Here is a 13,724-nt window from a genome sequence, read left to right as displayed (position 1 = left end):
TAAACCAAGGAGCATCTGTATAATAGTCTACTGATGGTTGGATGAGTAAGCAAAATGTGACACAGGCACATAATTGAATATTATTCAGCCTTCCCAAAAAAAAAAAAAAAAAGTAACTTCTGAAACATACCATATGTGTGAAAGAAACCTGAGGACTTAAGGCTAAGTGAAATAAACCAGTCACAAAAGGATAAATGCTATATGGTTACATTTATATGAGGTAGTAATCAGATTCATAGAGGCGAAAAATAGGTGGTTATTAAGGACTGAGGGAAGGGGAAGTAGAGAGTGTTTAAAGGGCATGGAAAGATGAAAACAAAGCATTGGATATAGGTGGTGGTGTTGGATGTACAGCAGTGATATGATCAAAAAGATGTCTTGGGGTTATGGTTTAATATGAAGTGTCCCCCAAAAGCTTATGTCTGAGACAGTGCAAGAAAGTTCAGAAACAAAATGGCTAGAGAATCTTGACCTAATTAGTGCATTAATCCCTTGATTGGGATTAACTGGGTAGTAACATAGGTAAATCGGGTGTGGCTGGAGGAGGTAGGTCATTGGGAGGTGTGCCTTTGGGATTTATATTTTGTCCCAGGTCTGCAGTGTCTGCTTCCTGGTGCCATGTCCTGAGCCACTTCCCTCTTCACACCCTTTTGGCATTATGTGCTGCCCTGGGCACAGCAACAGTGAGACTTCTGAAACCATGAACCCCAAATAAACTTTTCCTCCTCTAAAATTATTCTTGTCAGTTCTTTTGGTCACAGTCACAGTGGCAAAAAAAAAAAAAAAAAAAGGTTAGGCTGGTGGTATAAAATGGGCAGTCACTTTGGTAAACATTTGTTTATTCCTCAAAAGTTAAACAACAGTTAAATGGTATGGCCCAGAAATTCCACTTTTAGGTATATATCTAAGAATTGAAAACAAGTCTGCAAAAACTTGTTTCTAGATTGGTCAATTTAGTATGCCGTAAAACAAGTATTCTGATTTGAAATTCTGAGAGCATAAATATTTTATCTCAGTTCAATTTGTTTACTTTGTATTTACTAATACAAATTAGCTTTAATTTATAATACATAAATTTCACCATTTCATTATACAGTCAATAAAATATTAAAGTCAGTACTATAAGAAAAAAGGGATGGAAAGGTGACAGATGAAGTAAATAAGGCAAATGTTGGTACTTGTTGAATGGGTTATAGGTATGTGGGGGTTCACTGTATTATTTTCTATTTCTGGTATATGTAAAGTTTTCTTGGAATGGAAAAATTTGAACTCTTCTCAAAGCTTTGATGTTGCCAAAACTCCAATTCAGGATGGCAGACATGGAAGGAATGTTTTTTGATTCTATTATAATACTTTGAACAGAGCTGCAAGATTTAGGGTACCTGTATTAGTTTGCAAAGGGTGCATAACAAAATACAATAGACTGGGTGGCTTATGCAACAGAAGTTTATTTTCTCACAATTTTGAAGATCAGAAGTCCAAGATCAAAGTGTCAGCAGGGTTGGTTTCATGTGGGGCCTGTTTCCTTGGCTTGCAGGTGGCTGCCATCTCGCTGCATCTTCACATAGGTCTTTTATCTACACACATACATCTGGACTCTTGTATGTGTTCAGATTATTTTTGATAAGGACAAAAGTCAGAATGGAAGAGAGCCCATCCTAACGGCCTCATTTTAAACTTAATCACCTCTTTCAATATCTCACCTCCAAATATAATCACATTCTCAAATATTGGGGGTTAGGTCTTCAACATGTGATCTTTGGTGAGACACAGTTCATTCAGCACATAACACAAGCTAAGAGCCTATATAAATTACTAAATGTTTAAAGAATGTTTAACTTACTGAGATATTTGGTTTTTATTTTGGGGGGTTGAACCCAGGGGTGCTTTAGCACTGAGCTATATCGCGGTCCTTTTTATTTTTAGATAGGGTCTTGCTAAGTTGCTTAGGCTGGCTTTAAACTTGTGATTCTTTTGCCCCAGTCTCCTGAGTTGCTGGGATTTAGTGTGTGCCAATGTACCTGGACATTTTTTTTTAATATTTATTTTTTAGTTGTAGTTGGACCCAATACCTTTAGTTATTTATTTTTATGTGGTGCTGAGGATCTAACCCAGGGCCTCGCATGTGCTAGGCAAATGCTCTACCACTGAGCCACAACCCCAGCCCCTGGACATGTTTTTTAAAATTGTACATTTCATTTTATTATATGTATATTTGCATGTTGAGTTCCCTTGTATACAAGGGAACAACAACTGATCTCAGGATCTTTTAAAGGAAAGTGGTTCTTACACTCCTTAAAAGAGGCATACTTTTCCTAAATCTTTTGTTTGAATCTCCCTTTTAAATATCTTAGCTACCTTACCTTTTGTTAGTCAGCTTTTTGTCATTGTAACCAAAATACCTGACAAGAACAACTTAGAGAAGGAAAAGTTTATTTTGGCTCATGATTTCAGAGGATTTGGTCCATGAACAGCTACACCAAGGCAGAAACATCATGGCAGAAGGCATTTGGGAGGGAAGCTGCTCAGCTCATGGCAGCCAGGAATCAGAAAGAGAAGAAGGGGTTGAGGAAAAGATGGACCCTTCCGGGGTACACCCACACACAATGACCTACTTCCTTCAACTAGGTCCCGCCTCCCAGTAGTCCACCAATGAGGCCAGCAACCTCACGATATAATCATGGCCTAAAAGCCCCACCTCTGAACCTTGCTGCACAAGGGACCATAGGAACTCTGGGGGAAATTTCCAATCCAAACTATAATATCTTCTGTTTCATGGAATCAAAGAATATTAGCATTAGAGATCTTTGAGGTCGTGCACTTCAGAGATATGGAACAGGTTTCAATTATGTGTCCTTTCCCAATGAAAAGGCTTCCTAGGCTGATTCTGGGAGCAGTCAGTGAGAAAGAATATTTGCCATACCTGATGTAGCTTAGTGCCTTCAGAGGTGCCATTCAATCATTCAATCATTCATTGTAAATTTGAGCACCTCTTATGCTCTAGGCACTTCATTGCATGCTGAGGATACGGCATTGAATAAGAGTAAGCCTGCCTTCCTGGAACTTATGAAACAGCAGGAAAAACAGATTACAAGCACATAAGTAAATAAATAAATAAAATGAATCCAGATAATCTTAAGTATAATAAAAAAGAAAAAAAAAGAACCAAGTTTCAGATTCAACAGTTACTGTAATAACTTTGTTTATCAAAAGAAGGTAAAAATATACCTCCCAAGAGTTATGGAAAAGATGAGCAAAATATTCAAAAGCAAATAAATAGATATATACCATGTGGCTGGGGTTGTGGCTCAGCGGTAGAGCTCTTGCCTAGCACATGCAAGGCCTTGGGTTTGATCCTCAGCACCACATAAAAATAAATAAATAAATAAATGTATTGTGTCCAATTACAACTAAAAAATAAAATATTGAAAATAACTATGATTAATGTTATATTTTATGATAAAAATTTTTATAGTTGATCACAAGGGTCTCTCATGAAGTGTAATCAAAAGTTTTCATAAACTTTTAAAACAAAAGCAAGAGGGACCAGGTTGTGGTTCAGTGGTGGGTGGAGTGCTTGCCTAGCATGCCGTGAGGTACTGGGTTCGATCCCTGGCACCACATAAAAATAAAATAAAGGTATTATGTCCATCTTCAACTAAAAGAGAGAGAAAAAAAAAAGTAAGAAATGTCATGCTTTTGGTGTGCTGCTTTTCCCATGCTAAAACATTCACCTTTGTTCCTAGAGTACTTAAAAGGAAAAGTCCAAGACTCACAAACATTATACTTTTATCAAAATGAGTATTCCTGATCCTGCCTTTGATTCTATTGTGTGTAGCAAGTCTGAAAAAAGAAATATTTCTGAAAGGGAAAAAAGTGTGTCAAATAGAATAGTTACAAAGTCAACAATGAGGGTTAATCATTTCGATGTCACTGAAAACACAGTTGTTTCACATTAGTATGAAAATACTCTCAGGCATTGCTATTAAGTGCTTTAAGGCATGGTGGCACATGTCTGTAATTCTAGCAGTCGGGAGGCTGAGGCAGGAGAATCGGGAGTTCAAAGCCAACCTCAGGAAAAGCAAGGTGGTAAGCAACTCAGTGAGACCCTGTCTCTAAATAAATACAAAATAGGGCTGGGGATGTGATTCAGTGGTCGAGTGTCCCTGACTTCAATCCCCAGTACCAAAAAAGTAAAAATAAAAAAAGAATGTACTTTTTCCAAATTTCCTCTGCTCAGTCTTATTCTAACCTGTTAAGTTTTATGTGCACAGAGTACTCTTTTTGATGAAATGTAATTAGTAATGTTGGTATTTCATCAAAGTTATTATAATGTGATTTTGTTACAAGTGTCAAAAGTTTCGTGTGCTTAGTAAGCTGGAGCTGCCTTCAGCAAAGCACACCTCATATTAAGAAAGTTAGACTTGTGCAAAGTACAATGGCTGCTATCTTAAAAGTCATATTTCTCAAAGTGTAGCCACAAGCCTTGCCAAAATCACCTGGGTATTTGTTAGAAGACAGGTTCAAGAACCTGCTCCCTGGCAGCTGAATAGCAATCTTCATGTGAGGCCTTATGCACAAAGTTTAGACACTCGTGCCCTGATACCCTCTTAGTCACTGCCATTTATTATCTGAGAATCCTCTCTAGGAGTTCTCATTTATAAACCAAACTAGACAAAGAATATACCAACAAATATACCCAAACAGAAAAAAAAAGGGACACTTTCCATTGTGCAAAATTCAGTGTCTAAAGCTGAGGAATACGCATTTATCAAACTTGAACTCCTCAAACATTCTGACATCAAAAATATGTAAAGCTACAACTCACAGAAAATGAGGTTTATAAATGTTAAATTATATACATGTAAAATTCTGAAAAAGCAACAATTAGAAAAGAACTTAAGGGCTGGGGTTGTGGTTCAGTGATAGAGCGCTTGCCTCCCACGCGTGAGGCACAGCGTTCCATCCTCAGCACCACATAAAAATAAATGAAATAAAGATATTGTGTCTATCTATAACAAAAAAATATTTTAAAAAAGAACTTAAAAATGATATTCACAGACTAGAAAAAGATTCCCTTGTAGCAGAAACACCAGAGTCTTTTGAAAGCACAAAATTCAAATGTAAACTTAAAAGACAAGCACAGGATTTTAAGAAGTGGGTTCATAAAGGATATGATCTTATGGTCTAATCCAGAAGTTTCAAATTTTTTGGTTTTCAATCCATTTATACTTTTTTTTTTGGCAGGGTAGGGGGGTACTAGGGATTGAACTCAGAAGCATTTGGCCATTAGCCACATCCCAAGCCCTATTTTATATTTTATTTAGACACAGGGTCTCACTGAGTTGCTTAGCACCTTGTTTTTGCTGAGGCTGGCTTTGAACTCTTATTTCTCCTGTCTCAGCCTCTCAAGCTGCTGGGATTCAGGCATGCGCCACTGTACACAGTTCCATTATACTTTTAAAAATTAAAGAGATTTTGTTTTTGTAGGATTTTTTGTTTTGTTTTGTAAGATTTCTATTTCAACTGAAACACTGTTCTATTATATCTACCCCATCTAGAGATATTTATCATATTAGAAATTAAAACAAAATAATTTGAATTTTTATTAATCATTTTCAAATAAAAACCTAATATATGTTAACATAATTTTTTGAAAGATAACTTTTTCTAAAACAAAAAAATCATTAGTGAGTTCAGTGTCATACATTTTTGCAAATACCTTTAATATCTGACTTCATATTAAAAAGCAGGATTCTTATATCTGCTTTAACACTTAGTCTGTAACCATATCACACATCAAGCAGCCTATGCAAGACTCCACTGTATGCTCATAAAGGAATGAGAGTGAAAAAATTAAATGATATCTTAGTATTATAATAATAGCTTTGGCTTTGAATACCCTGAAAGGTTCTTGAGGACCCACCTAGACCACAGTTTAAGAGCCACTGCCCTAAAGTACTCTCATTTTACATATAAGCCTACTAGATCTCAGCAGAGGAAGTGAGACACTCACAACAACATGCATGTTAATGGCAGGGTACAGATCTTAGATGGTTTGTCTCACTTCTCTTAGTTTAGGTTCTCAATCACGAACCTGGGAAATATGCCTTATTGGCCTATCCTGTTCTCTCTAGTTACAAAGTTGTCACAATCTAGTACCAAAAGTTTTTTTAATGAAAAAGAGAAATCAACAAACATAATAAATCCTGCTATAGATATACTGTTTGAATTTAAATTATATCTGAATTTGAACTGAAACACTTATAAGATAAGTTCCATTGTAATTATACCATGCAAACTGTAATGATAAACCACAGGAAATATCACAGATAAATATGGAAAGCAGATTAACCACAATATCCCTATTTATCCTACATTCTGTGTCTGAAATACACTACAATGACCTATTTCAGAAAGATCTTCCCAAGCAGATATTTAAGAGAATGCAAATAAACTGGCAATCATATGGAACATTTTTAGATAAAATGAAGTTGTTCTGAAACATGTATGTATTTTACATTCCCTAACTAGAACTTATTTTTGTCTTTTAAAAAATAAAATCAAGGAGTCTTCTTGGCACCTAGAGATTATTTCCCTTGTATCCTACCAGATGGTTCAAATCTTCTTTAAATGGATCATAGCCTTGCTTCTTTAAACAACAGAGTGCCCAGAAAAGTTGGTCTACTGGAGGAAATTCTTCCCATGGAACCCATTCCCAACCTAGAAGAGAAAGAGACCAAATCAATGTATTTACCTGACAGGGAATAAGCAGTACTTATTTTGGTAAGCTTTTTTTTTTTTTTTTTTGTACTAGGAATGGAGCCCAGGGTTGCTTAACCACTGAGCCACATCCTCAGCCCTTTTTATTTTTTATTAAGAGACAGACTCACTAAGTTGCTGGCTTTGAACTTGCAATCCTCCTGCCTTAGCCTCTCAAGCCACTGGGATTACAGGAACGTGCCATGGTGCCTAGTTAGTAAGCTAATTTATATGTAGAGAAAAATGAATTAAACTTAAAAGTGATCTATTAATAAACTCCAACAGTGATGTTCTGCTTTAACTTACTATACAAATACAATTTGCATTTAAAATGAATATTTTAAAGAAGAGAATGATCATGTAAAACATTGTTATTTGAATAGGAAGTTGATAAACCCAGATTTAGTATTTATTCATTGTTTATTCAAATATGCGTCTCAAAATGAAAAACACTTTATATAGTATAGGTTATGCTACATTAAAATAGATCAGTTTCTTTCCCTATAAAATAAGGTAGATTACAGTATTCTTAAATTCTCTTCCATCTCTTAAAAAAAAATAACAGAAGCTGCACAGAGGAAAAAAAATACTGTGCTTAGAATATTTTCTATAGAAAGACAAATACAAAGGGAGCTGATTTAAAAGAATCCACTAAAAAAGGGAAGATCTAACAGTGTTTGTTAGTTTTAAAATGCATGAAATCCTAGAAAAAGATTCTAGGGAATGGTATTTTCTTTAATGATTTAGAAATAAATAACACAAAAGCACAGATACTCAGTTTTTTCATCTACACAGGAGAAACAATAACTTCCTTTTGCAGAGAATGATTATTCTGACAAAGGTGAACATACAAATATTATTATATTAAGATGTACACTCCATGTTCTAAATAGGACTTTTTATGATTACATGTTTTTACTTTTGTATGAGTGCTTTTTATTCTACTAAATATTTCTTTCTCTGCCTATGAAATACAAGTTATGTATTTTTAGTCTAATAAGGCATGAAACAAAGAAACCATGAAATTGGAACAAATACAGAAAGAGTTGATTAGCCACCGTGACTACACACTAACTACTAGAGAGATCAAGAGGAATAGAGACAGAGAAAGGGAGATGAGTGCCCAATAATGTGCTACAGATACTGAATTAACTGATCCTTAAGAGAGCTGTCTGTAGCTAGTGGGTGGTACATACCTGAAATTCTTAGTGAGACCATATCTCAGAATAAAATAAAAAGAGCTGATTATATAACTCAGTGGTAGAGCACCTTTGAGTTCAGTCCTCAGTACCTGGAGTGGGGTGAGGTGAAAGATTGCATGTGTGCTGAGTTTACCCCCATCTCCTAGAAAATAAAATGTTTGAGGAGCTGGAGTTGTGGCTCAGTGGTAGAGCCCTCGTCTTGCATTTGCAAGGCCTTGGGTTTGAATTGTTTGTTTAGCACCACATATAAATAAACAAACAAAAAAACAAATAAACAGATAGTTAGATAGATGAAATAAAGGTATTGTGTCTAACTCCAAAAAAATAAATTTAAAAAAATGTTTGAATGATTCTCCTAATATGAACACTCAACTGTTGGAAGGATGAAATAAATGGTAAATTGAAGTAGGCTCTCCAAATCCAGGACCTGAGGAACATGGGAAGGAGACTGCATCATTACACTACAAATAAACCCACTGCTATAGTTGGTATGAATGAGTGGATCTAACAAAAGTTCCCATGCTGGAGGCTTGGTCCCCTGTATAGTGATGCTGAAACTGAAAGGTGGTGGAACCTTTATGTGGTGGGGCCTAGTGGGAGGCAATTAGGTTTTTAAGAGGGATTAATGCTTTTCTCATAGGTTCTCTATAGTGTATTATTATAAAAAGAGCGAGCCTGGCCACTCTCTGGCCTCTTGTATTCTTGTTTGCACACATCTCTTCTGTATGTGGCTGCTTCCCTTTCCCCTTCTCTGCCATGTCTTCATTTTGGAGAAATTAAATGTTTACAGGGGATGTCCAGTACATGAGACCTCTCAGAGTGTGTATGTATATACCCATATATTAAAAATACATGCATTTAAAGATTTTGATTTGTTTCTTTAGTTTCTTGAATTATACAAGGTACAAGGTACTGAACCTAGGGGTGCTTTACCACCGAGCTATATCCCCAGTCCTTTTTATTTTTTGAGACATGGACTTGCTAAACTGCCCAGGCTAGCCTTGAATTTGTGATCTTCCTGTCTTAGTCTCCCTAGTATGAGGGATTATAGGCATCAACCACTGTGCTTGGCTTTCTTAGTTTCTTGTGGAGAGAGGATACACATGAAGCCCTTAGAACAATGTTTTTGTCATTAAAGCTTTCAGAGTGTTCAATTCAATATAGAAGGTAACAGACAACTGCTTTGTCAGAGTTATCATTCTCTGCAAAAGGAAGGTATTATTTCTCCTGTGTAGATGAGAAAACTGAGGAAATCATACACACAAAAAAATTTTCTTAAAAATCACAACCTGAGGGAAAAAAAATAAACACACACACAAAAAATGAACACTTACTGAGCACTTATTATGTCAACTAGGTTTATATGTTTATTAACTCATTTAATCATTTAATTATAATACCCCATATAAAGGGGTTACTATTGCTGCAAATGAGAAAAGAGACCCAGACATTAAATAACTTGTCCAAAGTCATAGTGCAGAGTGAAAAAACCAGGACACAAACCCAAACCAGCTGGTTTCTTATATTCCTCAGGATTTTAGCATATCTACATATCTATATTGTCCAGTCTGTTTGGACTGCTGTAATACTATAGATTACTTTAGATTTACTTTAGAATACTTTAGATTACGCGTCTTACAGACAACAGAAATTTATTTTCTCACAGTTCTGGAGGCTGGAAGTCCAAGATCAAGACACTGGCAGATCTGGTATCTGGCAAGGGCCCATTTCCTGGTTCATAGACAACCATCTTCTCTCTGAATCCTCCTATGGAGGAAGGGGTGAGGAGTCTATCTAGAGTCTTTTTTATAATGGTATTAATCCCATTCAGGAGGCCTTACCTCCTGTTAGTATCACCTGGGTAACAAATTTCAGCATATGAATTTTGGGGGAACACAAATATGAAGAAAATATAATCCTCTTCATATGGCAACAGAATGTAATACTCCTTCTAATGATACGATCTCCACAAAGAAAAATGCATTATTATATATAATTCTCTTACTTTCATTTTTTTCAGGTTCTACATTCTTTGGTTCTGAACCATGAGTCAAATCTACTTCTCCTTTCATTAATATAGTGACATAATGGTAATTCTCTTTCTCAATGAAAGAATTCACCACTGAGGCAAAGTGGACATTTTTCAGGCGAAGAGCTGCTTCTTCCCAGGTTTCCCTTTGAGCACATTCTTCCCAGGTCTCACTGGAAAACAGAAATGTACTATTGTAGTCAATTCTATTTATGTAAAATTCTTTACCATGAAATACTTGGTTAGGAATTTCTAGCACAAAGCAAATACAACTGCAATTAGTTTATACTTTAAAATGACATATCAACAACTCAGCCTTCAACATTCTGTACATCTTATATTTAGTTACCTAAATACCAGAAGGACTTCATGTTTTTAAAAAATTAACATTTAGCCAATTCAGCACTAATTCATAGGTCTGAAAGTAAGCCTGTGCAACCAGGGGGAAATTTAGTGTATTAGTTAAGACTGTGTAGTCAACTAGACCTTGGATGGATATGAAAGTCCATTACTTGCTACTTTGGATTAGCAAAAAGAGGACTATTACCTTCTCATGGGGGTGTTATAAATGTATATGGAAGTATATTATGGCTTTTCCTACACTCACAGAATTTCAGTTTAAGCCTCAAAATGGAGGACAATAGGCAACTAGCACCTCTAAATTCTCATGAGTGTAGCAGAAGAGCATGTCATCCAAGCTCACAGGTTTGCTAAGGAAGGTAAGGCTAGTCTTCTGACCCTAATCCCACACAGGCTACGTAAGAAAGGCAGGAGATATTTGGGAGGGAGTAAAGTTGAGAATTTTCAGCCTAATATGAACGTTTCTCCTCCTCCCAATGAGGGGTAGACTCTTTCCAATCATCTAAATGAGAGACTCTCCAGGAGAATCAGTTGAGATTGGGTAAGACTCCCAAGAAGGAGATACTGATGTGTCCCTGCCAAAGACATCATGAGCTGTGGAAACCCAGCCCTACCCCAGTGCATCAGAGCACGGGTGACAGGAGGGTAAGAATTCTTGTATAATACTGAAATGTGTTCCTTAGCTTTTCCGTATGCATGTGAATATAGAGGTTGACACTTCTTCCTGCCTCAGGAATTTGGAAGGTGAGACTGGCTAGAGCGGTCATTCCGTGAAAGCTTAGCAAGGAAAGGGGGCAGCAGTGAAAAATCATCATTTCTATTACATATTTCCTTTGGGCTAAGCGTATGTCACAAAAGACTGCTGGGTAATCTAACAGAAGACCTAGCAGGAAAAAAATGCAGGGTGATGTACTAAAAGCAAGAGCTAGAGAAGGGGGACCAGTGTAAAAAAAAAAAAAGTCCCTGTTAAGGTCAAAAATCCTTGTGGGATTTCCAACCAACTGTCAAACACAAACCAAGAAAGAAAGCACGAACTTGGATAGTGGATACCAACAGAGAGGGCACCAGTGGAGGGATTAAAGCTGCCCTAGTCACATAAAAAGTTCACCCCTTCTTCCTCCTCAACACACGGGAGAAGGAAAGTCAGAAACAGCAGAGTGAGGAGAGCAAGAGATGGAGAAAGAGCAAAACAATGGCTTTCATTTCCACATCACAGAAGGGATTAGACATGAGAAGTGAGACTGAAGGTTTAAACTGGCTTGAACTTTCAAATGCTTGGAAATAAATCATAATAACCAAAACATGATTTTTAATGAAATAAATAATAGAATTTACAGGAAAAGTCACTGAAACAGAGATAGGAAAAGATAATTCAAGTCTGAAGAATGTGGAAGGAGAAAAGAAACCAATTTTCTACTTGCTCCCCCATCGAAGTTAGCTCTTTCAGTATACAGTTATGTAAAGATCAAGCGAAAGGGTACCTGAGAGAAGCTTAGCATGCTATCTAGGGCTTCATTCAAGTACAATGTTATGATCACCTGGAAACTGAGACTCCTACACTTTCTTATGTTAAGATAGTTGGGCTGGGGATGTGGCTCAAGCGGTAGCGCGCTCGCCTAGCGTGCGTTCGGCTTGGGTTCGATCCTCAGCACCACATACAACGAAGATGTTGTGTCCGCCAAGAACTAAGAAAAAATAAATAAATAAATGTTAAAATTCTCTTTCTCTCTCTCTGTCCCCCCCCAACTCTCTCTTTAAAAAAAAAAAAAAGATAGTTATCTCTAGCCATTACTCCAGTAATTATAATTCTAGACTGTGTTTAGTTTGTGATCTAAATTTGGATAATCCCACTAAATTTGGATAATAAATCTTGGTACATCAACAAAGTACAATGTGTAGCTTGTACATCAACAAAATACAATGTGTAGCTATGTGAGCAACCGGTTCATAATCTAAGAAACTGTATTAATGGTTTATGTTAATTATCTGAAAATGATAAACATCAATGCTTTTTTTAAAATTCTGAAGACCATTTAAAAAACTGTATATGCTAAAACAACATGAATTTTATATTTTATGAAGGACAAATTCTGATTAAGACCTATACTACTACTACTTTTTTTTTTTTTTTTTAGTTGTTGATGGACCTTTATTTTATATGTTTATAGCCGTGCTAAGAATAGAACCCAGTGCCACACATGCTAGGTATGCTCTACCACTGAGCCACCACCTCAGCCCCAGCCTTATACTTCTAACTATCATTTTGTAAGAAATATGAGTGGACTAAAAAAACATGGACATAACTACATAAATTCTTCAGAAACATGCCCCATATTCTTCAACAAATAAATGGCATGAGCAAAAGGGGATGGAGGATTACTTTTAGAGTGAGAAATAATGCAATATGATTCATTTGATCCTGATTGGTATAAAACAGTGAAAAGACATTTTAAAGAAAACCGAGGAGGATATACATAGACTATCAGAAGATACTAAAGAATTATTTTGAGCCAAATGCAGTGGGCCACATCTGTAATCCCAGCAACTGTGGGGGATGAGGCAGGATTCCAAGTCCCAGGCCAGCCCTCAACAATTTAGTGCAGTCCTAAGCAATTTAGAGAGACCCTGTCTCAAAATAAAAAATACGTATATAAATGCTGGATTTTCAAAAATAAACACTAAAGATAAAACACGCTGGATCTGGAGACTTTAGAAGATGCTGTTTAACTATTCTTGATTTTAACCTTCTCACTTCAAAATTCATTTTTTGCAACCCATATTTTCTTCACTTTCGTGTAGAACACTTAATTGCCCAACTCCCTCTGTCCGTCTGATATACTTTATTTTTTTCATTGTTTATTTTTTTTATTATGCTCGCTTCCCTTTTATTAGTTGCTCATGACAACACAATGATCTTGATACATCCGTCTGATATATTTTACAATCACAGAATGTCAAGGCAGACAGAAACGTTAAAAAACATTTCGCCCACCGTCCCCATTTTAAAGACGAAGAAACTGAGGGGCAGAGTCACACTAGATCTTTTGCTCAGAGTGTAGGGCAACCAGTGGATATTAAATATACCTGTGCACGTCTAAATAGCACGGGAACCGTGCAAATGTGGTGACAACACTCGAATGCTCGAGGCTTAGAAACGCCCACTGTCCTCTCGGTGATGCCCACTAAGAAGCCCTTTTCACCGAACAATTCTCAGCAGCCACCAAGCAAGGTCAGCCTTCCTTCCTCAGCCCAGCGACCCCTCGCGGCCCGCGCCTGCGGGGCGCAAAGAGGAACCCGGAAACGAGAGAGAAACGACGCGACGTCAGCGCGAACAAGCGCACGTGAACGCGCACGGCGCGAACGTGTCTCGT

General features: G+C 36.8%; 1 protein-coding gene across 8 annotated transcripts in view; it reads right to left on the bottom strand.

Moving 5' to 3' along the window:
* Nudt15 (nudix hydrolase 15) overlaps window positions 1–13,724 on the bottom strand; it is a 33,590-nt gene that overhangs the window by 19,619 nt on the left and 247 nt on the right. For 2 of the 8 annotated variants that reach the window (XM_078015997.1, XM_078015998.1), the window contains exons 2-4: window positions 9,970–10,166; window positions 9,629–9,731; window positions 6,611–6,723 (exon numbers count right to left, since the gene is read on the bottom strand). In XM_078015997.1, the coding sequence (XP_077872123.1) occupies window positions 6,639–6,723; window positions 9,629–9,731; window positions 9,970–10,166 (385 nt within the window). In that variant the 3' untranslated portion in view covers window positions 6,611–6,638. Of the gene's footprint in view, window positions 1–1,428; window positions 6,724–6,893; window positions 6,985–9,628; window positions 9,732–9,969; window positions 10,167–11,891; window positions 12,039–13,437; window positions 13,627–13,724 lie in introns of those variants that run through there. The other 6 variants (XM_078015999.1, XM_078016001.1, XR_013423375.1 and 3 more) reach the window with 5 other exon arrangements.

The sequence above is a fragment of the Ictidomys tridecemlineatus genome, chromosome 6 (assembly GCF_052094955.1).
Source record: "Ictidomys tridecemlineatus isolate mIctTri1 chromosome 6, mIctTri1.hap1, whole genome shotgun sequence".
NCBI lineage: Eukaryota > Metazoa > Chordata > Mammalia > Rodentia > Sciuridae > Ictidomys > Ictidomys tridecemlineatus.
The sequence above is the reverse complement of the archived record's forward strand: the minus strand, read 5'-3'. Positions and strand labels throughout refer to the sequence as shown.